Genomic DNA, 25,782 nt, shown 5'->3' on the forward strand with positions numbered 1-25,782 from the left:
GCTGTGGTAGGGGGTACATCCTCCCACTTCTTCCAGCTACATTTCTGGGGTGGAGTGAGAGCTCCTACTGCTTACAGTGCTCAGAGCCATAGGCTCCATCATCATCAGTCCACAACCTCAGACAAGTGGTTTTCCAACAAGGCAGTCACTGTGTAAAGACCTTGCTTCACCCTCAAAACAAGTGGGTGATGTTCCAACCTTTTTTCACCCAGCCCTTGTCACTCGCAAGGGAAGAGAATACAACTGCTCACCACCTGCCGACTGACACCAGTATATAAACTGGGGGCAGTTACCTGGAAGGGCTAGATCACTGCTGGGGTCGGGCTGGGTATCGGTGGGTGGTGAGCGGTTGTATTCTCTTCCCTTGTTATTTCCCTTATCATTATTGTTATTGGTGGCAGCAGCAGTGGTTTGTGTTATACCTTAGTTACTGGACTGTTCTTATCTCAACCCGTGGGAGTTACATTCCTTTGATTCTCCTGCCCATCCCTCCGGGAGTGGAAGGAGGAAGTGAGCGAGCAGCTGCATGGTTCTGAGTTACTGGCTGGGTTTAAACCATGACAGTTTTTTATAGAGGTGTTTAGCAATTGCACATAATTTTCCCCCTCCTTGAGTGGTCAGCCTGTGAAGGAGACATTCCCTTAGCTTCCCAGTCCAGGAAAAGGCAGCCGAGAACAAGGAGTTCCTTCTCCTCTCTTCCGTCCCTTGTGTGAATGCAGCTGCTCTAACTCCAAATACAGCACCTACACCAACTCCAAATACAGCAGATACACCAACCCTAGTGACAAGTACAGAAGTTACTCAAACTCTGACTACAACAGATAATGCAGCTACTCCAGCTCCAAGCATATCAGCTTCACAAACCCCAGCAACAAGTACAGCAGCTATCCAAACCCCAACAACAGATACTGCAGCCACTCCAACCACAGTGATAATCACTGCAGCTAAACCAGAGGATCAACTCGTGCCAATATCGGTTGCCCCTGTACGCAAAGGGAAAAGCAAAAAAAAAAAGACAAGAAAGATGAAGAAGCAAGTTGAAGAAGCAATGGCAATGCACTTACTACCTGGGACAGCATCTGATCAGGAGTCATCATCACATGAATCAGAAGAAGATGAAAAGCTGGAGGGAGCACCACCTCCTGACCACTGCAGAAGAGGCTACAGAGACTGGACTCGCTGGATCCAGCCTGGCTCCAGAGCTACCAAGGGACATCCCTGGATGAGGGGACAAAGCCGGGGGCCCCACAGGAGGAGGAGCAAGGGCCTGGGAAGGTAAGGGAATGTCTCCTTCACAGGTTGACGACCCTAGGAGGGGAAAAAAGATGTATAATTGTTATACACTTCTATTATGTACCACCAAAAGTATAGAGGTGGTGACCACACTGGGAATGCAAGCCAGATCAGTTTCATGATCAATGAGTCTATTGTATTACAAGTCATTACCATAACGTACAACGAAACAAGAACCTTAGCCTAAGCCTCCCAGCCAATAAACACCAAACCATCAAATACTGGCTGTCAGTAAGGTACGACATGCTGAAACTCTGAGATCAACAGCAACAACTTTGAGAGCCAATAAATGAGCATTATGAAGAGTGACTATTAATCTGAAGCAATAAATGCTTATCACAAATACGATTAGAGACACTCCAATCAGATCTGCCATTATCTCAACCCTTCATGCCCCACGCTGGGTGCCAGAAAGAACTGTTATGCCTTAAGCCCACCCGGGAACTCAGAACCGCTCAGCTGCTCGCTCACTTCCCTGCTTCTTCCTCCCCCTGCTCCCAGAGGGATGGGGAGGAGAATGGAAAGAATGTAACTCGCACGGGTTGAGATAAGAACAGTCCAGTAACTAAGGGATAACACAAACCACTGCTGCTGCCACCAGTAATAATAATGAGAAGAGAGATAAAAAGGGGAGAGAATACAGTTGCTCAGCACCCACCAACCGATACCCAGCCCTACCCAAGCAGTGATCTAGCTCTTCCAGGTGACTCCCCTCACTTTCTGTACCAGGCATGACGTGCTGTGGTATGGAATACCCCTTTGGTTAGTTGGGTCAGGTGTCCTGTCTCTGCTTCCTCCTGGCTTCCCCTCCTCCCTGGCAGAGCATGAGACTCAGAAAGTCCTTGGTTGGAGTAAACATTACTGAGTAACAACTAAAAATATCAGTGTTATCAGTGCTGTTCCCAGGCTGAAAGTCAAAAACACAGCACTGCACCAGCTACTAAGAAGGAGAAAAATGACTGCTACTGCTGAACCCAGGACAGTTTGTTACACAGGCTATTGTTTCTTGTACAGGCTGTTTAGATATTTGCTTGTGGTTATTAGCACTCATGTACCTAGTGTGGGGCTTTACCTCTTGTATTACTACTTGAATGCAACACTTCACTGACTGCTGCCTAATTCCACGTTCTTGAAAGCTCCAAGTGTTTTGATCCCAATTTGGTTTAAACCGTCTGGACCGAGCACATTTTCCCTGCAATCACTCATGAAACACAAGCAAATGACTCAGTTTTGTAGAACAGTTTTAAAACCCTCTGTTAAATATCACGTAAGAAGAACATGGAGCTGTTGGAACAAGTCCAGAGGAGGGCCAAGAGGATGATGAGGGGCTGGAGCACCTCCTGTGTGAAGACAGGCTGAGAAAGTTGGGGCTGTTCAGCCTGGAGAAGAGAAGGCTCATAGCAGCCTTCCAGTATCTGAAGGGGGCCTACAGGGGTACTGGAGAGGAAGTCTCCATTGGGGACTGCAGCAACAGGACAAGGGTTGATAGGTTTAAACTTAAAGGGCAGAAATTTAGGTTAGATATACGGAAAAAGTTCTTTACCGTAAGGGTGGTGAGGCACTGGAATGGGTTGCCCAAGGAAGTTGTGAATGCTCCATCCCTGGCGGTGTTCAAGGCCAGGTTGGACAGAGCCTTGGGAGACACGGTCTAGTGTGAGGTGTCCCTGCTCATGGCAAGGGGTTGGAACTAGATGAGCTTAAGGTTCTTGGCAACCCTAGCTATTCTGTGGTTCTATATGCATAACATAGCATAGCTTTCTTTTATATTCTGTTCCATTCCATTCCATTTTATTCCGTTCCATTCCATTCCCTGCACTCACAATGAGTTGTACAATGAGGAGCATGTTATTTACCTGAAATGCCAAGGGAATTTCAGTACCAAAAGCACTTTCAAAGACAAATCAGAATGGTTACAGGTGGAAAGAGTATTTATTTAGAAATAAAGTTTTGTCTTGGTTTAGTTTAGCTTAGTTTAGTTAATTTTAGTCCAGTTTAGTTTAGACCCTTCAGTTTAGCTAGAAAAAACCTCCCTTGCAGCCTAACAAAGGAAAGCCAGGGCAGGAGCGGTGCCACGGTGGTGCAACAGCAGTGCAAGAAGAACCCAGCCAGAAAGGGCCAGGGAAGACCTGACAAGGGGTGGTGCTCAATGCTACAGAGGACAGCAGCAAGTCCTGGAGCCACGCTGGGGCTACCCTGAGAGTTCAGATGGCTGCCTCCCCCCGGATGCAAGGCACGAGGGCCACCTGCGTGGAGCATGAGCTGCTGCCTTTGGGACACAGTGACCCAAAGGAGCCCCATGGAGGGGCTGTGCTCGGCTGCAGAGGAAGGCAAAATAAACCGAGGGATGCTTGCTAGTCCAGCCTGGGGGGGGATAAAGCCTTCCCCGCCCCAGCTGCAGGACACAAGGGGCCACCTTCGTGGTGCACGAGCACCAGGCTATAACGCAACCAGAATGGACCGAGGAGCCCTGACAAGTAGTCATGCTCAGTGCTCAGAGGAAGGCAAAAAACCCCCGGGGACCGGTGCCAATCTGCCCCAGGGGAAAATTCCTTCCTGACCCCAGTGCTGGCGATCGGCTACTCCCTGAGCACGTGAGCAAGACCGGCTCCTAGTCCACACGCTGGTTATGCCTCTAAGGGGGCAAGGGGGCACTGGCACTGCCTTTTCTGCCTCCACGTGGAGCCATCTCATGGGCTTCTAGTAACACAAAATGACATTGTTCTGATGACTCCTTGGAGTAAGAATCCTTCCTGTGCTTGGCAGTGGGAGCTCCAGAGCACCGGGGGAGGGCACTGAGCCATCTGTGCATCCTTTTTCTTCTGGCTGCTGCCACTCTCTCCCCAGGAGATAAGGGCAGTGAGCTCCCCTACGACTGAAGCAGGATTTCCATCCATCCAATGAGCTTTGAGCGTGGCCCTTCCAGGAGCTGGAACTGCAGCAGAGAATATCCTGCAGCTTTGCAGCTTCAAGTGTTCCCTTCCTCAGTCCCCCCCTCACCTAATTCCCCGGTGCACAGGAAAGGAGGGTGGCGAGCTCCCTGATGACTGAAGCAGGATCTCCATCCACCCATCCACCCATCCATCCATCCATCCATCCATCCATCCATCCATCCATCCATCCATCCATCATCCATCCATCCATCCATCCATTCGATGAGCATTGAGCGTGGCCCCTCCAGGAGCTGGAACTATAACACCAAACCTCCTGCAGCTTCTTGCAGCTTCAAGTGCTCCCCCCATCAACCCCCTCCCCCTCCCGGTAATTCCCCCGCTGCCTCAAGGGCTTCCTCTCGGATGCCCTCAGCCTGCCAGCTCTGTCCTGGTGGCAGCGCCGGGCACTCTGGCAGCGGGAGAGGGGAGGGCGCTGGACTCATACTGCCCCGGAGCACTGTGATGCCGTGTTACCGGGTGCTGGCACTATGACATGGCGGTGATGGGGCCGCCGCAGCCCTGCCCACTGCAGCCCTGCTGCTGCTGTCCCTTCGCCCAGCATCCCTTGGAGAAAGGCCTTTAGGCTGCTGGCCCTGAGGCGGTGACTGTGCCCAGGAGGCCCAGGCAATGTCCCTGCCCATGATGGCCACGCACTAGGCACCGCTGCCAGCTGTCCCTCTAAATAAATCTGTATGCTCAGACCGTATCAGTAAAGGCTTTGATACCACATACAGTCATTTGACTGTAGCGATCCCAAAGGTGAAAGAAAGGGGTTTGGGTTCCCTCTGCATGAACTTTGCAGAAACATAGAGAGCATACAGCATTTCCCCACCATTCATTATAAATACACCAAGTGGCATTTGCTACTACACTGCTTATGGTGAGGTCTTCTTCTTGGAAAGAAGAATTTGAGGAATCTATTCTGATTTTGCGTCATGGTTTAAGCCCAGCCGGTAACTCAGAACCAGGCAGCCGCTCGCTCACTTCCCTGCTTCTTCCTCCCCTGCTCCCAGAGGGATGAGGAGGAGAATGGAAGGAATGTAACTCCCACGGGTCAAGATAAGAACAGTCCAGTAACTCAGGTATAACACAAACCAGTGCTGCTACCAACAATAATTATAATGAGAAGAGAGAGAGAAAGGGGAGAGAATACAATTGCTCAGCACCCGCTGACACCCAGCTCGACCCGAGCAGTGATCTAGCCCTTCCGGGTAACTCCCCCCACATGTACTGGCCATGACATGCTGTGATAAGGAATACCCCTTTGGTTAGTTTGGGTCAGGTGTCCTGTTTCTGCTTCTTCCTGGCTTCCCCTCCTCCCTGGCAGAGCATGAGACTCAGAAGGTCCTTGGTCGGAGTAAACATTACTGAGCAAGAGCTAAAAACATCGGTGTTATCAGCGTTGTTCCCAGGCTGAAAGTCAAAAACACAGCACTGCACCAGCTACTAAGAAGGAGAAAAATGACTGCTACTGCTGAACTGAAGACAGACACAGCCAGGCGTGTAGGAAAGGTTTGAAATGGAGTTGAGCAGAGCTTAGGTAGGTGGCTGCGAACAACATGTTTCCTCTCCATTCCTACCCCTCTTCTTCTCCACCTCCTCCATCTGTCTGACCAAGTGCCTTTGGCATCTCCTGCACTTTAGCTTCAGCAACTGCAGGACAAGGTTCTTTTTAAAACACCTTCAAGGTGTGGAGGCCCACTACAGAGCTGCCAAGCCGAGGTGACATGCAGCTCAGCAGCTGCAGGACTGAATCCTTGCTGTCCTTTACACCACAGGTCAGGGGTTTTGGAGATGCTGGTGGTGGATGAGGCACCACTTTCATTCACCTACTTTTCACAGCCCTACAGGTTTGGAAGTGTTCAAGGCCAGGCTGGATGGAACCTTGAGCAACCAGATCTAGTGAGAGATGTTCCTGCCTATGGCAGGGGTTTGGACTAGATGAGCTCAAAATGTCCCTTTGAACCCAAACCATTCTGTGACTGTGATTCTATAATGGGCTTTTCTGCATTACATTATGGTGTATCTCTTCAGACTGTGGGGCAGAACTACCTGAGGTAACTGCAACTGCGTAATTTAAACCAACCGGCATTTCAAAATGTGAAAGTAAATATCCTCCTTGGGGGTTTTAGGCATTTGTAGTTAACGTTACCACGCACCTCAGCTGGGCAGAAGAGATAAAGTTTATCACCACAGACATAAGTGAAATCTCAGAAACGATCCCTTGTAAAAATCTAGAGAGCATTTTTTACTCATTTTTGCTTTTCCTAGCTATTTTTCTCAGTGCGTATTCTTTTGTTCTAACTGCGTCATGACCACACTGATCTGCATACAAGAGATAACCAACTGTTCTGCTCTTAGGAGCACAATGGAGCTTATAAAACGTTACCCAAACCATTTGTTTACTAGTTTGTTGCTTTATTTCAACACAGGCCTCTTACCTGACATCGGGAAAGTACATGCAATACGAAACCACTGTGGCAGCAGCTCCAGCTTCACCAGCACTGAGGTCCCTCCTGGACTGAAGTCACCCCTGTTCCACTTCATGGGTATATATGGGATGAAACAACTTACCACCGCTCTGGGAGAGCACACTTAAGCAGTTCTTCATTTGCTGATATTTATGTGATTTATGTGCTGGAGGCAGAACACCACCACTGTCTAGAGACACCGATAAAGGCAATGAAAACACACTGTCTGCTGTCTGTGTGGCTTGAAGGCTTGTTACAAAGACTGCTAAGGAAAACTGACTTTGTAAGTCAGGTTTGGAGACCGGCAGGACCAATTTTAACCCACACATACTGGATCTTTCAGATACTTCTTTTAAAGAGAGGCTTTTCCATCTAGAAACAGTGCAAAACCCACTGCGTACAGATGAGAAACCTGACGGTGGATTTCTGCCTTTCTGAATCATAGAATCACTAGGTTGGAAAACACCTTTAAGATCATCAAATCCAACCATTACTGCAGCACTGTCAAGACCATGATGCAGACAGTTGACCAATGTACAGGGGGGTTGTACAAGGGGGTTGTACAGGGGGGGTTGTACAAGGGGGTTAGAGGAATTTGCTTGCTTAAACAAAAGTATTGTCTGTTGTAAATGCCTGCTAAGCAGAACAAAGGCACCTGGTCCTATTGATAAGCAGCTATTGATAAGGAAAAGCAGACGCCTGAATCTACTGATAAGGGGGAGAAGCAGATGGTTTATGGCTGGGATACCGACCAAACCCTAAGGCCATATGTAAAGACTGAAAGGTGAAAAGTGCAAGAAGAGGAAGACTCATTTACTTCATCTTGAAGACCCCTACCCACAGGAGGAAGAGTCATTTACTTCATCTTGAGACCCCTGCCCAGGACCAGAGGGGGCACTGTGCAGGCGCAGAGGACCTCCTAGCTCATTATAATACGAAGCGGGGATAGGACATGAATATGTATAGGCGTGTTGTGCAACCTTATGAATATATATAACTTTAGAGAATAAATGTAGAGGGAAACAACACTGAGGCACGCATGACTTTGAGGAATTATCCCCGTGCGTCTCAGCGCTGAATAAAAAGCGTACCTACTTTACAACTTTAACGAGCTGTGGAGTCAATCCGCGCATCAACCACCACTAAACCACATCTCTGATGGCCTCATCTACACGGCTTCTGAACACTTCCAGACGGTGATTCCACCATTTCCCTGCGCAGCCTGTTCCAATGCCTGAGCACCCTCTCCGTGAATAAATTGTTCCTAACATCCATCGTAAACCTTCCCTGCCTCAGCTTGAGGCCGTTACCTCTTGTCCGGTTACCTGGAAGGAGAGATCAACCCCCACCTCACTACACCTCACAACCTCCTTCCACGTAGTTGCAGAGAGCAATGAGGTCGCCCCTGAGCCTTCCCCAGACTAAACACCCCTCAGCAGTTCCCTCAGCCGCTCCCCATCACACTTGTGCTCCAGGCCCTTCCCCAGCTCCGCTGCCGTTCTCGCCCCGCCCCCTGACATCAGTTTGCTGCCCACGCTGCCGCAAGTACCCGCCAGCCGCCCCGCCCGGCCCCGCTGCTGCCGGCCCTCTGGCGGGTGACACACGGGGCTGCTTCCCGGCACAGGTTTCACATCAGCCTGCGCGCACCCGCCTTTCCCGGGCTGTGCCGCGGGCGGGGGGGGCTGCGCCGCGGTAGGAGCCTGGGCTGCCGGCGCCGAGGGGCGGTGTCCTCACAGGGCGGGAGGCGCGGCCCGGGCCTCCCCTCCAGATCCGAGCGGCACCTCCAGGCCGCCAGATGGCGCTGGTGCCGCGTTAGCACAACTCCTGCCGCCTTTGCTCCGGTCGGTTGCTCGCGGCCCGTCAGGCACCATGGAGGCGCCTCCAGTGACCATGATGCCTGTGTCGGGCGGCACCATCAACATGATGGAGTACCTGCTCCAAGGTAAGCGGCGGGCGGCCGGGCAGCTCCCTCCCGCCGCCCAGGAAAGCGTCCGGCGGCCAGGCCTGCCTGCCGCGCTGCCAGGCCGCTCCGCGTGGGCCGAGGGGCGGTCCAGGCCGTGAGCGGTGCTTGGGGAGGCGGGCGGGCACGGGGCCCGCGGCGGCACACGCCGCAGGGGGAGCCTCGCTCTGCCGGACGGGGGGAGGAGAGCAGGGTCGGGGTAACGGAGGCGCTGTGGGCCCGCCGCAGGGAGCGTGTTGGACCAGTGCTTGGAGAGCCTGCTGCACCGGCTGCGTGGCCTCTGCGACAACATGGAGCCGGAGACCTTCCTGGACCACGAGATGGTGTTCCTGCTGAAGGGGCAGCAGGCCAGCCCCTTCGTGCTGCGGGCGCGGCGGTCCATGGACAAGAGCGGCATGCCCTGGCATTTGCGGTACCTGGGCCAGCCAGAGATCGGCGACAAGAGCCGCCACGCACTGGTACGCAACTGCGTAGACATAGCCACTTCGGACAACCTGACGGACTTCCTGGTGGAGATGGGCTTCCGCATGGACCACGAGTTTGTGGCCAAGGGGCACGTGTTCCGCAAGGGCATTATGAAGATCATGGTGTACAAGATCTTCCGTATCCTAATGCCAGGAAACACAGACAGCATCGAGCCGCTCTCCCTCTCGTACCTGGTGGAGCTCAACGTGGTTGCGCCAGCTGGACAGGACATTGTTTCTGATGACATGAGGAACTTTGCTGAGCAACTGAAGCCTCTAGTGCACCTGGAAAAAATTGACCCCAAAAGGCTGATGTGATTGAAAAGTGGGGCAGTTAAGGCATTGGATTTGCTAGTGTTCCTGAGGAGGGCTGTTTTTCTGAGATGCCTTTTGAGGGCAAATCAAAATGGGAGGAAGGGAATAAAGGACTGCCTGTCAGTTTCAGTTACTGGGTGTTTTTCCTTCACTTGTGGATGTGAATGAGAGTGGACAGTTTAAATAAGTGCTATTCAAAACGTCAGTAAATGCTAATTATTGGTAGTTTTCCTTCCTTCTGTTGGGGAGATACCTGTTAGAAAGCAAATTGTCTAACAGTCCAAGAACATCAGACTTGAGTTCACCATTCTGTGTACCCACATCCTGGTGCTGCTTTTTAAGTTGTTTTGATTTTTATTTTGAAGGACCATTTATGTATCTTGCCTGGTCATGCAAAGTTTTTCATTCAAGTAATACATAAAGTTAGTATCCCTTAGTGCAGTAGGTGTTTAATGCAAGCAGAAGCCCAGGAACCTACACAGTATCAAAGAGCAAGTGTAGACCTGTTCACAACAGGATAGTAAAGAAAGAAATAGCATGTGTAACATGAACAGCTAGGACACAAGATAAATGATAGTGAAACTGTTTCTGATACAACCAGTATTAGAATTAGAAAACGATTTAGCAATATTACAATTGCTAGAGGTTTTCAAATCTTTTAGCACTTCAGTCTTTTTCACTGAAGTTGGTATTGCAGCCTTAGTTAATGAGAAGGCAGTAAATTACCTGTACTTTTTAATATCAGACTTCTCACACCTGACAGGCATGTTGAAAATTGGCACATTAAACAAGAGCATTACAGAGTTGCTAACTGAATTGAACTAGTAATGATTTTGTTTAGCACACCTCTGTTCATATTAGGTTGGTTGGTTACCCTCCCTGTATTTTAATGATACATGAATTAGGTTCGAGAGTTTTCAAATGCAGCTCAAACAAAAGAAAAATAAAAGCTTGTGGAAAGCAACAAAGAAGTCCACTTGAATTTCTCAAGTTCTTCACAGAAGGCAACCATTCCACGCATTACTAAAATGTACCAGCCTATTGGAGACACTGCCACCCTTTAGCATAACACAACTTCCCTATTTAACAACTGAAGGCAAAGACCACTCCCTCCAAAAGTTCAAAAAAAGCCTTTTCACAGCTAGATTTTCAACACTGCAGTTTGGACAAGATAAGCTGCGACAAGATAACATGTGTTGGGGCTTCCCAGGTGCAGTGTCTCAGGTGTTCCACTGATGCAGGCTCTGCATACAGGGCATGGGTACAGGTGAGTGCTCAAGCACTGGCTGGAGAACACCATTGTGTTGAATATGTAGTGATGATTTTCAGCAGGGTACAAGCAGTGAGGTGACCAACCTGTGTGAGTACTTGTGACCTAGGCTGGATGTACACACCTGTAATTCCTTTGTTTATACTCAGGTGTTACTCACCCTCATCAGACAGTGAGTGCACTGTCCCAGGCCTCCAAGTTTGAATTCTTCATCATACCATGAAGGGCACAATTTCCCAGGGTACTGAGGACCTGAATGTGCCAGGTTGCTTTGGGACTCAGTTGCAGTCCCACCATGGCAGGGGGAAATCCTCAGGGGTGTTGTCACACCCTGCTGCTGTAACACTGGTTAGGAGTTGCTTGCCACAGACTTCCATGAGCTGGTGCTTGTCTCTCATGACAAGAAATTTCAGAAACATGTCCAATTGATCAGAAAGGTTGAACATTGCCTGCCAGCTTTTCAGAGGGTAGGTACCTGCACATATAAAGACATGAGGAAACATGGACACCTTCTGGTAGCTAATGCTCAAAGTATATCCCTTTCTTTTATCTAAGAAATACTTTTCTTCTGCTATGAAGCTTCATCATCATCATGGCTTGACTTTGTGAACGAAGATTTGGGAAGGGCTTTACCAACGCTTACTACAAGCACACTGATGACTAAAAAGGCCAATGTGGGATAGGCAAAAAGCTTAGATTTTATAGCTGGAGACTAAAGATAATAGCAATGCTATTAGTAATATACACTGGTAAGTTACATGGCATAACCCTAAGTAATTATCATTCATTGTATCTATGGTGTGCACAGAGCCGGCTTCGAAATGCTCAACCCCTTCTTGCTGGAAAGTCTAATTTTTGAGTTATATGCACAGCTTATGGGACCAAGAATGTGACTTATGTTAATCTTTTTTTATTAATTTCCTTTTCACAGCTAAAATAGCTGCATTCTTCAGGGGCAGGCCTTACCTTAGGATTCTGTGTTTGCAGCAATGTGTTACCCAAGGCCTGATGCAGCTGACCTTAAGTTGCACTTTCTGTGCGGCTACTGCCTTCTGTTATTTCAAACTGTTCCTCCTGTCTTAAATACTTGTAAGGTATTTACAACTTTATTGATCACTATGTAACAAGTAGATATCCCTGCATAACAAATAAAGCTAGGATAGTTATTGATCCCTTAGGCGCCAGGTATTTCTTCTATTAAGCAAGCTTGCTCTACAGAAGCTCATCTCTATTCTTAAAAAACCTTTATACTTTGAAGAAAGCCACACATGTATCCTCTGGCACTCCTCAGTTCTGGATCTCCATTCTTCCCATGGAAACTTCCATAATGTTGTTAATTCTGTACAAAGACAACAGCTGAAATACTTTGGAAGTGCTCTATATTAAGACTATACTGTACAGGAGTATCTTTTAACATGCTTCTCATGCTAGCAGAAAATAAGCTTTTTAATATATAAACTAAGGTGGCATTCAAGTTTTCATCTTGGTAACATCAGTAATACAAGTAAACTGCTTTCCTGTTAAATGTTTTCCATACATTATAATACTGTATGTAACTCTACCATTATCTAGAAGTTAAAAGGTAAACAGTGTTTCACAGCAGTCTCTCCAAAGCACTGGAAGTTAAAAATAACTACAAACCAGGATTTTTCTTCATAATTTTTAATACTTTTCACTTTTAAATACTGGTTTTAAATTTGATTGTAACATGGAAGAGCCAACTTCTTTTAATTTTTAAAACTTACCATTAGGATCATAAAGCTATTATAGAACAGTAACACTCTACACACTCAAGGTACTCAAAAATATGATTCATGTTTTAAATCTGTAGATGAACAGTGGCAATTCAAATACAGCGTTATCTGTACAACTTGACAAAAATACAGGTGGACAATCTGATTAAAGAGAATCTGCACAACTTCAGGTAAGCCAGCTCAGCCCAATTAAGTAAACTGTAATTATTTTTTTTCCAAAGTGCATCATGTTTTTCACAGACAAATTTGTCAAAATAGTATATCCAGATTCTCAGACAAGATGACAACGGCCATCTCATCCTCATCCCCAAAACAAGTTATATCAGATTATTTCCTTCATATCTAATCAGGTAACATCCAAATTCTCTGAATGGACAGAGGTATTCAGAGAATGAGATCTGATAGAGAAAAGATTACGGTGTTCCCAACCCTTCAAACTGGTTCAGTTTATAAAATTCATCCATCCCAGAGTCGGGAGCTGCCTCTGCAAAGATCACCACAGCTGTATGAAAGCTACCCATCCACTAACAGGAAGAAGTATACTCAATAGTGCATAGATATGTGGCAGTGACTGAAGAGAGAGATGGATGGGCTCAAGAGACTGTGCAAATTTACAAAATGATGAAAGCAAGATCCCCTTCAGAATAAAGCATCTAATGGCTACTCACACACAGACAATCTGAGAGGCCTACAGACAACGGCATTTTTTAAATTTGGTTTGTAAAGCAGTCAATACCAATTTCTCAGTCTTGCAACTCCTTCCCTAACCTTTGAGAAGCCTCTTAGAACTGACTGGGCAGGGCTAGCTGTAGTGAAGTACCAGTGCCTTTATCTAAAATTAAAATGTATTCTTTACAAATAGTATCTGCAGTGTAATTTTATTTACAGAATATATCGCAAAAGTACATCACATTTAGTGCAAATGCAACTAATGATATAGGTTTATATACTGCTTTGTAAACTTTCCATACCTTTGTAAAATAAAGCTATCCAATTAAATTAGTAACTTGCCCATCCCATGTTCCAACAATTACCAGAAATGGCAAATCAGGACTTAAACTCTGTATTTTTGATTTTTTTTTTTTTTTTAAAGTTCCCATCAGTGGCTGTGGTGGAATGTACCATTGCTTAGTTGATTGTAAAAAGATGAAGTACATTTGAGGTATAAGATTTTTTTTTTTTTACATCTCCATATAAAATGCTCACTGATGATATAGTAAACTTGCACAAATGTTCATCTTATTTGCCTTACCAGCATTACCATATAGGCACTTTTCTACATATTCAAATCAACAGAGTAACTCTGTAATAAGGCATATTCCATGCACACCATTAGAGAAAGGCAAATAAAAAGGGAAGAGTTATGGAGCATGAAATCTGCATGCATGTGTAATCGTGTTATATACGATTTCCTCTCTACAGAGAAAATGAGCAAAGTTTTTCAACACTGTGCAGATCACACTTAAATCTTTTCCAAATCTGAAGTTACTATATTATATATATTTTCAGGCACCTACCATATTATTTGAAATAAGACTTTCAGCTTTCTTCCAGGAAAAAAAACCCTTTTTTCTCAAGATACACAGGTTAGTGAAATGCCAAGCGGTCTCTAAAGAGTTTCCAACTATTGGACACAGATGAGAGACCTCAAAGTCAGTATGAGTCTGCCATAGTCCTCTCCTAGTAAGTGTATCTCCAGAATCAAAGGCAGGCAAATATATGACATTTAAATTCTCACAGCAGCTAAAGGGAACTTTCTGATAAGAACTGTGCATCCTTATAGCTCTGATGGGTTTCGATCAAGAGGGAAATAATTTTCTACATGAACCTCAAAGCATGGCTTTATTATTATGAGGAAAACATATGCAGGATCTGAAAATAATGTACTCATCCTCATTCTAGTCTGGTAATATTGTCCTATGTAGTCCAAATTACTTCAATAAATATCATAGTGTACCTTCTCACAGCTTCAGGAAAGCCCTGGGTATCATGCAAGAAAGCAGTCCACATACATCATGGACAGATGGCTTCTAGCTCTCAGGCAAGTCTCTTGCTATTTCACAGGGAATCTTCCTAGATATTTCTGGATTGTGTTTAATAACAAAAATTCTGTAGCACATATTATATAACTAAAAAATACAATAGAAATATAAAGATATCTTGAAAAAAAATAAAGCTTTTCACACTCTTACTCCTTCAGAACCAAAGATCGTCATAAGAGTAAGACAATAGAAAAGGCAAAGTCATAAGGATATTGACAGCCCTCAGTTATTAACTGACATTTTATGTGACAAGGTGATTCAGTATAGAAACCAGCAGCAATGAAATGTGATTATACAAAGCAAAACAAAACCTATCAATAAGTCACCTAGGCCTTACTGAAGTCCCTCCCTCCCCCCAGAAACACCACATACAGTATGCTATATGTGCATTTGCCTTTTGTGCTTTTTAGACATGCACAAAAACTGTGTGAGTATCTTAGGAAGGCTGACAGTGAAATTCTGCAACTTGTTTAAAATTAAAGCAGTAACATTGGAGATTCAAAGCTGTATGCATTCTTCCTCTTTTAAAGCAAGCAAATCAAAGTAGAGCCATATACATGTTATCAATACATGTATTTATAATTGCACACTGATTCAGCAAGAAAAGTTAGCAGGAGAAAGCTAGTGTTAAATATTCAGCTTCGTGGTGCTGCAACACCTTCTTCACTTCAGTATATAAAGCCTAGAACTTGGGCCATAAAAAGACTGTAGATCCTTCCTTCCAGCATGGAGTGCTCTATGTATGGTCACTTCTCCAACACGGAATGCTCACTCAGTCTTGTTCCAATTGCTGCAGGTAAGCAAAGGTAAAAACACAGCACTGAAACACTTGAATGCTAATTGGAAAGCAAGAACTTGTTAAACATCTTAAATAGCGTTAACACCGCTACGATCATGTTTGAACTGTTGGCTCATAACAACATGCATTTTTAAAGGTTCACCTACAGTAGTTCTCTAACAATATACAATTGAAAACATCAATCATTCCAGGGCAACCTGTTACAGAAGTAATCTGATGACTAAGGCTTTTGGAATCTGACATAACAAATAGAACCAAAAATAGAGGTGCCCTGTGTCATGCATTGAAAAAAAGAGATAAAAACTCATTTTCAGATCATGCTGTAATATCAGAACAACCAAATGGAATTTGATTGGTTTAACACTACAGTAATAACACGATACATACTTCATTAAGAGTCTACACTAACAAAAATTAAGCAAAGCCATACTTAGCACTAAGGCTTGTGTCTGACAGGTTGAGACAGACCCTGAAGTGATCAAGAAATCCTCTTCTAATGTCATATTACGTTTAAACGTGAAAATCATTTTAGATTAGCTCAATCACCTATACCATTAAAATACATCCACTGACTAAAAGTATCTGTAAATCCTTTTTCTTTCTTAGGCTCATCAGAAAGGCTAAAAATTTGAGTCATAACCTTTTAAATACTCCAGTAATCAACACTGGTCTGTCAGTCAAATTCCATTAATAAAAATCCTAGATCAAAATTATTCTGTCAGTATAAAAGAATACCTTGACCTTCATAATATTCTATCAAATATACATTTTAAAGTAAATTTAAGATATTGAAACCTCATAAGGCTCTAGAGAAACTTCAAAATATTCTTTTCAGAACTGTAAATTGTCTGTGATAGCTGAGAAAAAATATTCATTATACTTCTACATAAATTGGACATGTATACAAAAACTAGTAAGATAAATAGTAAAGTCTACAAAAACTAATACTTGATAGCTTGTGCAGCCCTTATTTTCTATGCTAATAATACATGAGTTACATGAATGTTTAAAAAAAATAGAATTACAGAATCATGTAATAGTTTGGATTGGAAGGGACCTTCAAAGGTCAACTAGTTGAACACCCCTGCAATGAGCAGGGACATCTTCAGCTAGATCAGGTAGGCATGTATTTCACGCATATATTAAAACTAAGCACTGAATTCATGCTAGTCATGACAAGACATTTCTAGATTGCATACTTCTGTTTGGCCTTAAATTTACAACAGTGACTCAAGAATGATGGAAAGGAATGTATACCTGCTAAAACTAGAATAAGATAGGCTTTCCTGCTGTTTTCTCCTGCACATAGGATGTAAAACGCTTCAAGAATTTTGGATATTCCCGTTTTGCCACTGCCCGTAAAACTGATGCTGGCGCCCATCCTCCTGGATTCACTAGAAGCAGATAGGAAAACAGACACTGAAATACAGAAAATCTGCTAAAGGCTAGAAAAGAAAATTGAAGTTCATTATTCCTGCAACGCTTTCTGAAGTAGTAACAGGAAAGAAGAATGATCAGCACACTTTTCTTTTGTGCCCTTAAAGCTTGTATTGTAGCAGTTTCTACTGTTAATATTAAGACTATGATGCCACTATTCAGAAAACATTAAACATTATGCGTTGTGAGTCTTTGGGGAATGCCCAAATGGAAGATGATTTTCTATTTCTTGGAAACGGAGAACAAGAGATTCAAGTTACTTCTTATTTCAAAGAAAACGGAAGTCAGCCTTGATTTTTCAATAACTGCTGAATTTGTCTGCAGAACTGCTACATAGCCAATGTCTTACAAATTATTTTTAAAGCACTTCAAACAAAAAAACTGATTCTAAAATATGCTTCAAATCATAGGGCAAGTATTTTGCTGAAAAAGCTGTCACTTTCCATATAATCACAGTTTAGAATTTATCAGTTAATATGATTTTTTTAAAGTAATTAGGAAACTTCTAAATAGGACAAAAAACCCCACCCCAGTTTACCCAAGGGTTTAAAACCATATAGTATTTGTACAGGATTTACTATGAACTACATCACTCCTATATGGCAAAGATTTATTAAACCAATTTTTCAGGCACTGATTCCTTAGCATGCCATGTAATAGGTGATTAAAAGTAGTATGTGATCTACTCTTAAAGTGTCTTATAGCTGCAGGAAAGCAGCTAACAAGTATGTAGCTCCAGTACTACAATACACTGCTAAATACTGGGTACAGTAACAATACAGTTTGGCTTGGACAAATTTTCAGTCAATACTAAGGATTCTATCAGTTAAAAAAGTAGACTATACAGCTGTCCTGGATTCAGCTGTAGCAGTTATTTTTTCTCCTTCCTATTAGCTGGTGCAGTGCTGTGTTCTGGCTTTAGTCTGAGAACAATGCTCATAGCACACTAATGTTTTAGTTGTTGCTAAGTAATGCTTACTCTGATGAGTAACTTCTCAGTCTCCCATACTCTGCCAGTGAGGAGGGGCACAAGAAGCTGGGATTGAGAAGATCAGAACACCTGATATTCCATACCACAGCACATCATGCCCAGAATATGACTTGGGGGGGAATCACCCAGAAGGTCCAGATCACTGCTCAGGTCTGGGTATCTGTCAGTCAGCAGGTGGTGAGCAATTGTATTGTGCATCACTTGTGTTTATTGTTGGTTTCTTTTCCCCTTTTTAGTTTTATATTCTCTCCCCTTGTTATTTCTCTTATCATTATTAGTGATAGTAGTAGTAGTTTTGTAATATACTTTGGTTACTGGACTTTATGTCAACCTGTGGAGTTTTACATTCTTCCAATTCTCCTCCCCATCCCACCAGGAGTGGGGGAGAATAAGGGGAGCAGTGAGTGAGGCAGCTTACTCAGTGTGGTGCTGAGTTACCGGCTGGGCTTAAACCACAGCAGCAGCTTGCAAACATCCTTATGCAAAATGTATTTGCTCCTTCTTAACATGAAGGGTAAGAAATGTTTGCTATCAGCAGCTTTTCAGCCTGGCAAGATGGATCAAGAGGATATAGCAATACATGAAAAAAAACATACTATTACTGAAACTAAAAGCTATGCCAAAGTCATCCCAGTTGCAGACGCTTCTGCCCACCCTCCTCCACCCAAGGTTCTGTACTTAGGACTAGGTTACACAACTTCCATTTATTCCTCCTAGAATGCTACACAATGAATGATCCCATTCACTGATTCATGTAGCACATTAATTCAAGTCTTTCTGAACATGAAGACCAAAAGGGTGATGCTATATATAAATTTAACAGAAAACTTAATCAAACTTTTTTGCCAGTATTCAGCTTCCCAGAATTAGCATCTATCATGCATGTAATACTGAAAAACGTTAGACTTACCATTAGCTACATATGTAATCTTGCATAGGATGTTGTCCCTGCTTATTTCCTTGTTCCCCTCTGGTGGGCTTACTAATGTCTGACAAATCATAGCAATATTTATTTTGGCACGGACACAGCGATTATTCAGCTGCCAGAAACAAAACAAAACAAGAAAAACCCACATTTGTAAGCTTCAAATTCAATTTGTTTCAGTGTACTTGACTGCTAAGATTTTAATTTACTGTAAAGGCTAAGACACTCCAGAAGCTGTGTTTCCAAGAGTTTGCATTCCAGCACTACAATGGATGTAACATGAATGTGAGCAAAATGAAAGGTACATGGTAAATAGGGAAAGGGCTAAACCAAATTGCCTGAATCTCAGGTTTCTGTTTGCTTAATACATATTACAAGTGAATTACTTCAATTATTCTGACAAATGAGTAAAGAAACATTTAAAGAATAATGTTCTAGTATTCACAAATATTGGTTAGTACCTTTTCCCTTGTAAGCAGGCTGTGACATAGCAATCAGCACAGAAATATTCCAAAAAAAAACCAATCACTGCTACTATCCGACAGAACTAAAAGGCAGATTTGTCCAAGATGGAGGTTTAACAGATCCCATATTACAATTATACAAGCCTACTCCTGTATCTGACAATATGGAAGAGTTATTGATTTGAATACATACAATATAACCTCAAATCTTTAAAATGTTTTCACATCTGCAGAAATTTTGCTTCCATTCTGCTGCAGCACCTTAGATCTGCCAACTCTTGAGATAAGGCAATAAAGCTTTTGTCTCAGAATGCTTTCATAAGGTCATTGTTTAAATAAACTGAATTTCTGCATATCCAACCCTTCCCTCCCAAGTACTGCACATGCATCACCAAATAACAGAAAATGTTACCATAAAAGTAGACCTTGATAGAATGAAAATAAATACTTACAGGAGCGCTATCATGTTCTACAGAGAAATTGCACACAATCCAGGTTTCAGGATCATTTTCACTGAATGCAGGTATCTTTCTGATGGCAGACAAATACAGCACATCCCTTTGAGAAGCTGGCCACACTCTCTGCAGAGAAACACCTGAATATAAGCTTTTTCAGTTTTGCAAATTAAGTACTTGCTACCCTTGCATAAAGTTAAAAGCAAGCGAGGCAAAACAGGTCAGTCATGTTATTTAAGTTTCTTCAAGTTTGTACTGAAACAGAACATAGCTGTTATACAGATGCATATCAGATTATCTGACTTTTTTTAAATGAAATGAAGAAGCAAAAATTCAAGGCCTTTGAAATGCAGAGAACCCATCTGGAATGACTTTTTCAGTAGACAAACAGGAAGAGGCAGCTCTTCTGTTCCCTCAATGTCAGGCTTACAGTTTAAGCGAATACTTCTAAGGTACAAACTGAACAGATGCATCTCCAGTTACTCTCCAGAGACAGAAAGGAGAGACCTATCTAAAACACATATTATTTCTAAAAGGTAATACTTCAGTAAGACACATGGTAAACTCATACTATCTAAGAGAAAAAGGTTTCAGAAACAAAAAACTCTGATAAGAAAATATACAGAAGCCATTTTCCTGACAATATGGGAAAAAAATCTAGTTTTAACAGCACTGTATAGTTTACACAACTGTCTCAAAAATCACAAAAAAAGTTTTAAGGTAAACTTTTTTTTTACCACATTATTGGTAAAATTTGCAAAGAAAAATATTATATTTGGTTTTATACTGGAAGCATGCATGGTTAAAATTATTCTGAACATTTTTGGAACATTTTTAAAAATATTTAAGCTATAGTTGTTGCATTATAATTCAAATGAACATTTTAGGACTGGTGGGAGGTGAGCACACATGCGACAAATCCTGTACCATCAATTATAACACCTCGTAATGCAAATATGTATGCCAACTAATTGTGGGCAACAATAGCTTATGTTATTGTAAAAAAAAAGCATACCATATAATGCTGTAAGTTTCTTCTTTGTAGGTCAGTGTTCATTAATTGTTTCCATTTCCCATTTCCTTTAGAAGGCTTCTGCCTTACTGGCAGAGATACATTTAGAGATTAAAAACAGTCCTCATTTGTTATTACAAGCTCTATCGGACACAAGCACAACCAGTTATGCTATCTGACAAAGCTGCAGTTTAATAAAGAACTTGCTCTGAAATGTTGTTCTGAACAGTATTTAAATCGTTAAGCCATTAAAATATTCAGAATAAGATTAGACTTAAACACTTAAGTGTTATTACCTTATGTGTCTGGTAAATGATGATAGCATTATCAGCTAAATTTTCCACAACATGGAAATTTTCAATTGTTGCTGAAAAAAAGGAGGGGGAGGAGAGAGAAATCAAGCATACACATTAGGTCAGTGTTATAGACAACGTCCTTACCAATAAACACACAAATCTTAAGAACCAATTCCTTACTTTCCCAGTCATTACGAACATCAACATTCCAGAAGTAGTGGCAGACTTCATGCCCTGTTACCCCTTTAACAGCATGGGTTGCTTTCAAAGGATCTAAAACTATTCCATTCTCTTCCACCTCTCTTCTGTATACCTATACCAAATACAAAAAAAGAAAAGCAGAACAGAAATTATCTAAACTGATCATGCTTGAATTTTTTAAAAATAACATTAAAAAAATCCCAAAACAACACAACCAAAAACATCAAACCACCCACTTACCTATAAGACCAACACATGAATAATTTGCCATGTCACTGTTCTCTGGTTAAGTACCACTGCAGACATCCTTTCATGGCAATTCACGTAAGTATTTTAAGAATCTCTACTCCAAGAATGATTAAGCTACCTTAATTATCACTATGCACAAGAATCCATGCAAGCAGAGTACAGCAGCCAACACAGTAACTTGCTACTCTAACATTTTCAGACGTCAAATTTACACGATACCAAGTTTTAAGTAGGAAATAATGAGAAAGGAATCTGCAAAGATGAAGAGTTACACACAATTTTGTATGAATAAATATAGTAGAAGCCACAACTCTTGTGGACTCCAGTCTTGACTTAATCCTATTCTCAGAAGCTTTAAAAGCATAACTTGCTGATAGTATTCCCAGAAAATCATAGAATCATGCAGGTTGGAAAAGATCCTTATGACCATTAAGTCCAAACATAAACCTAACACTGTCAAGTCCATCAGACTGAAAGTATTTGTCTTCACAGTGTATCATCTTATATCAATTAAGCAAATTCCAAATGTTTACCTTCATTTCTCCTTCTTCTACCACTAGTTGCCAATTGGCATCTCCTCCTACATCTTGCAAGGAATATGTCATGTGGTTTTGTACCATCTCTTCCACCTTTAAAGGAGAAAAAAAACATCAAAAAAACACATTAACTCATTCCTTCCATATTCTTGGGCAGAGACTGTACAGTACTTGAAGCCAGAAGTCAGTACTTCAAACCCTGTGCAGGAGCTGAATTTGGACAACAGAGCTATCTATTACAGGTTAAGAGCAAGCAGATACCTCCAGCCTTCAGAAAAAAGAATCAAAAACTGTGATTCAACTTCCACCTTCATCCTTTTCAGGTACTTCCTATGCTTTCTTTGCACCTCTATAAACTGTCTAACTCACTATTTCTACCTAAGACAGTTTTATTTCAGCATACAGGAACTTACTTCAGGTATCTCTACAAAGAATTACAATATACTGTAAGATATTAACTGAAGAGCATTTGAAAAGCTTAACAAAGGTTGGGAGGATGAGGGAGAAAGACAAGCTCTAAACGAGTGAATATCAAACCTCATATTGGAATAGCATTGAATGAAACAGTCATGAGCAAAGCTTGCCTATTCTGTTTGACATTTTTCGCACAGTTGCCTGCTAGAAGAAAGAACCCAAATGCTTACATTCAAAGGATTTGTTCAGAGATTCAATTCTTATAAAATACTAATTTAAGAATTATTTATCTAGACTTGTGTGTACTTTTCATAAAGGCCAAAAATTTGGTACATCTTTACCAATCACAGAAAGGTTTGGGTTAGAAAAGACCTAGTTCCAAACTCCTGCTATGGGCAGGGACACCTTTCTACCAGACCAAGTTGCTCAAAGCCCTGTCCAACCTAGTCTTTAACACACAGGGACAGGGCAGCCACAGCCTCTCTGGGTGACCTGTGCCAGTGTCTCACCACCCTCACAGGTAAGAATTTCTTCCTAAAATCTAATTTAAGACTATCCTCTTTCAGTTTAAAGGCATTCCCCTTCTCCTGTCACTACATGCCCTTGTAAAAAGTTCCTCTCCAGATTTCTTGTAGGCCCCTTTAGGTACTGGAAGGCTGCTATGTCTGCAAATACCTCATTTTTTTTTTTAATTTCATGGAATGTGCATGAAAATGAGTGCTGGCACAGGAAACAGATTTTTATTTAAAATATACAAACTTATTCTGTTTCTTTGGCTCTCCATTCCTTTCCAAATCCCACTCACCTGCAACTAAAAATAACAGCAAAAATAAAAAGAATCCGTTATCATGTTTACAAGTACTGGAAACACTTCAATAACTTTTTTCCACCCAAAAAGCAGGTGACTACTAAAACTTGTCACAGCAAGTAAGTCCATGTGATTGACACTATTTTCCTGAATTACTAGAAACAGGGTGGTTTTTCTCCTAAAACAAAAGCACTACAAGCAAAGGTTAGTTAACTGACCAACACAAAGGTTAGCTTAAGAAGTGCACAATCACAAGATTGACAGTCTGAACTCATAAATGGCTTGGCACAACTGAAAAAAAAAAAAAAAAGCCTAGTGTACCTATAATATATAAAACATATTTAAGCAAGTAGTACAAGTAGAAAGCAAAACTAAAGAATACTTAATCATCTTTATCTGACATGATACAGAGTTTACATGTGTTATTTAATTTAAAGCAAGTAATTTTTCTTGTACTACGTACTCCATGGGCAGCACACTGAAAACTAGGAAGGAAAAGAAGGAAATGTTACTAGTCCAGTTCAGGGGGGTGTCTTTGCATTTTTGGTTTGGAATTAATATGAACTAAAACCATCCACACAATTTGTGTTTATGCTTTTACAGAGGCCATTTTTTTTCCTACTAATTTCTAGCAGGTTTCCTACAGAAGATTCTTCCCTTAACCCCATGAAACAATGACAGTACAATACAAACCAGGTAAGAACGTGGGTTATTTAAATATTCCATTTATTAGCTCTAGATCATACTTTCAGAAAGGAATCCTCGCCGTGGTCCCAACCTTTACCTGCAACACCTTCACGTCCCTATGTCTCTTCTCTCCTAGTTCCTAATCTGTTAAGGACAAAGCTAGATTCTGTAGGCTTGTTTTGTCCTTTGCTGCTTTTTGCCTTATGCTAAAATCAGAGGGATGAGAAGAGCAAGGTAAGAAGAGAAGAAGGCACCCGTAGTAGTGCAATCTAAACAGTTTCTTACTTCTGCTTCACTAAGGGAGTACCTACAACTGCCATTTGCATATTACCTGCCCCAATTCCACTAATCTACACACTGATTGCTATCTGTCAACCTGCACCTATTTCAGAGGCACAGAGTCAAGATTCACAGCTCCTTTCCTGTTGAAGAGGCCAAATTATTACCTCTGGGTTCCTGGCAGGCTACAGCAACGGTCTCTAAAAATACTGGTAACCTGTATGCCATGCAGTCTAGGCCTGAACACTAGGTGGGACATTCTTCACTTTAAAGGCTCTCGGAACAGCTCAATCTATTTTAAAATGGGATAGTTCTTTAACAGAAAGTGATATACACTTTAAAAATAAAACTGCACTTTAAAAGAAAGCGATCTGATCTACTAGTCAACTGGCAAAGACAAATTAATGCCTTTATAGAGGCACATGGAAGAAGCAGCTCCAATCAGAATACGATTTATACCTCTCAATCTTAAAAAAGACGCTGCAAGTTTCTACTTGACCTTTTACTAATTTCAAAATCCTCTTCATATGAATGAAGTCTAGAAACAAGTCACATTTATTCAGAATCACAATATTAATTTGCTTTTCCAAAAGCCAAATATTTGGCCTGGGGACAGAGGTCAATTTCATATTAATAAGGCCCAGGGCACATTGCCACCAAAAGAATGTGTGCTGCTTTTCTCTTCATGCTATGTTACCTCCTTATTCAGTAGCAATGAAACTCAGAGTAGGTGGACTGACTTGTTGATGTGGGAAAAATTTGTTCCAGGGAAAATATCTGGGGTGGTGGGCTGTGGGAGAGTAGCTTCCTATAAGTTAAGACTATCATCCTTTCTGCAGTAAGCCCATTAACTTGAAACTGCATTTGAAGGCACTCAGTAGTAACTTCTATGTAGTATAATCCATGCAGCAGCTGAAAAGAGCAACAACTTGACTTCAGTCTATTTGATCCTGATTCTTAAACTCTCTTTTCATTATTGTGATAAGGACCTGATCCACCTAAGATTTGTTTTTAAATCGCTAGGCTCTCAGGCACACTAGTGCTCTGGAACTGAGGTCTGAATGTACAAATGTTGTCACAGGCATAAAAGATGAAAATGAGGAGGCCTGCATGCTTTAGGAGCTGGGAGTTTCCCTGATACTGAACTGCCATTGTGTTCACAGCCTGACAGACAACCAAACTTGCTTTCTCTTACTTGATTTCCTCCCTTTCCCCAGAACAAAAAGAAACCTGAAAAACTAACTTGACTACTGGAGTACTGGTAGAGGAGCCTATCAGTGTTGTGCTACATGACCTCCGATTTTTTTCCCTTGCAATAAGTTAAATTTCAGATATTAACTGACTGCAAATGGTTAATGCAAGTATTGGGATTTCAGTCCAATAAGCAAGTCCTTAAGTGATAGGGTCCTGCTCATAAAGCAGGTAGTACAGTCTGCAAGTTGTATAATTCCATACTCTGTTAAATAAAAGAAAATCCACTCCTATTTGAAAAAGCAGGTTGTTTGCTGCATTGGTTAATAATTTCTAAAACAGTCCAAAATAACAGATCCCAGAAGGAAGTTCCATGTTCACAATCACATACAGAACACAGCAGGAAAAAAACTAATGGCATGAATGCCATGTCTGAAAAACTTTTTTTTTTTGAGACTAAATGCAACCATATGACCTCACCTACCTAATTCTACTCTGAACTACAATCTTCAGAGAAAGCACCTAAAGTAATTTTGTGT

At 42.3% G+C, this 25,782-nt stretch overlaps 2 protein-coding genes across 5 annotated transcripts in view; one reads left to right on the plus strand and one right to left on the minus strand.

The window, feature by feature from the left end:
- Positions 1 to 8,531: 8,531 nt before the first annotated feature.
- MED18 (mediator complex subunit 18) lies at positions 8,532 to 9,498 on the plus strand. The gene is made up of 2 exons (XM_057406154.1): positions 8,532 to 8,636; positions 8,883 to 9,498. Exons 1-2 carry the CDS (start codon positions 8,564 to 8,566, stop codon positions 9,434 to 9,436), a joined length of 627 nt encoding a protein of 208 aa, XP_057262137.1. The 5' UTR covers positions 8,532 to 8,563; the 3' UTR covers positions 9,437 to 9,498.
- A 5,557-nt stretch (positions 9,499 to 15,055) lies between these two features.
- CERT1 (ceramide transporter 1) overlaps positions 15,056 to 25,782 on the minus strand; it is a 30,882-nt gene continuing 20,155 nt past the window's right edge. For all 4 annotated transcript variants that reach the window (XM_057406142.1, XM_057406144.1, XM_057406143.1 and 1 more), the window contains 7 exons: positions 21,862 to 21,957; positions 21,059 to 21,191; positions 20,879 to 20,949; positions 19,568 to 19,696; positions 18,637 to 18,766; positions 16,556 to 16,692; positions 15,056 to 15,289 (listed from right to left, as the gene is read on the minus strand). In XM_057406142.1, coding sequence (XP_057262125.1) covers positions 16,565 to 16,692; positions 18,637 to 18,766; positions 19,568 to 19,696; positions 20,879 to 20,949; positions 21,059 to 21,191; positions 21,862 to 21,957 — 687 coding nt within the window. In that variant the 3' untranslated portion in view covers positions 15,056 to 15,289; positions 16,556 to 16,564. The remainder of the gene's footprint in view (positions 15,290 to 16,555; positions 16,693 to 18,636; positions 18,767 to 19,567; positions 19,697 to 20,878; positions 20,950 to 21,058; positions 21,192 to 21,861; positions 21,958 to 25,782) is intronic.

The sequence above is a fragment of the Pezoporus wallicus genome, unplaced genomic scaffold, assembly GCF_028554395.1.
Source record: "Pezoporus wallicus isolate ANWC-B61680 ecotype Strahan unplaced genomic scaffold, APGP_CSIRO_Pwel_v1 contig_7506, whole genome shotgun sequence".
Classification (NCBI taxonomy): domain Eukaryota; kingdom Metazoa; phylum Chordata; class Aves; order Psittaciformes; family Psittacidae; genus Pezoporus; species Pezoporus wallicus.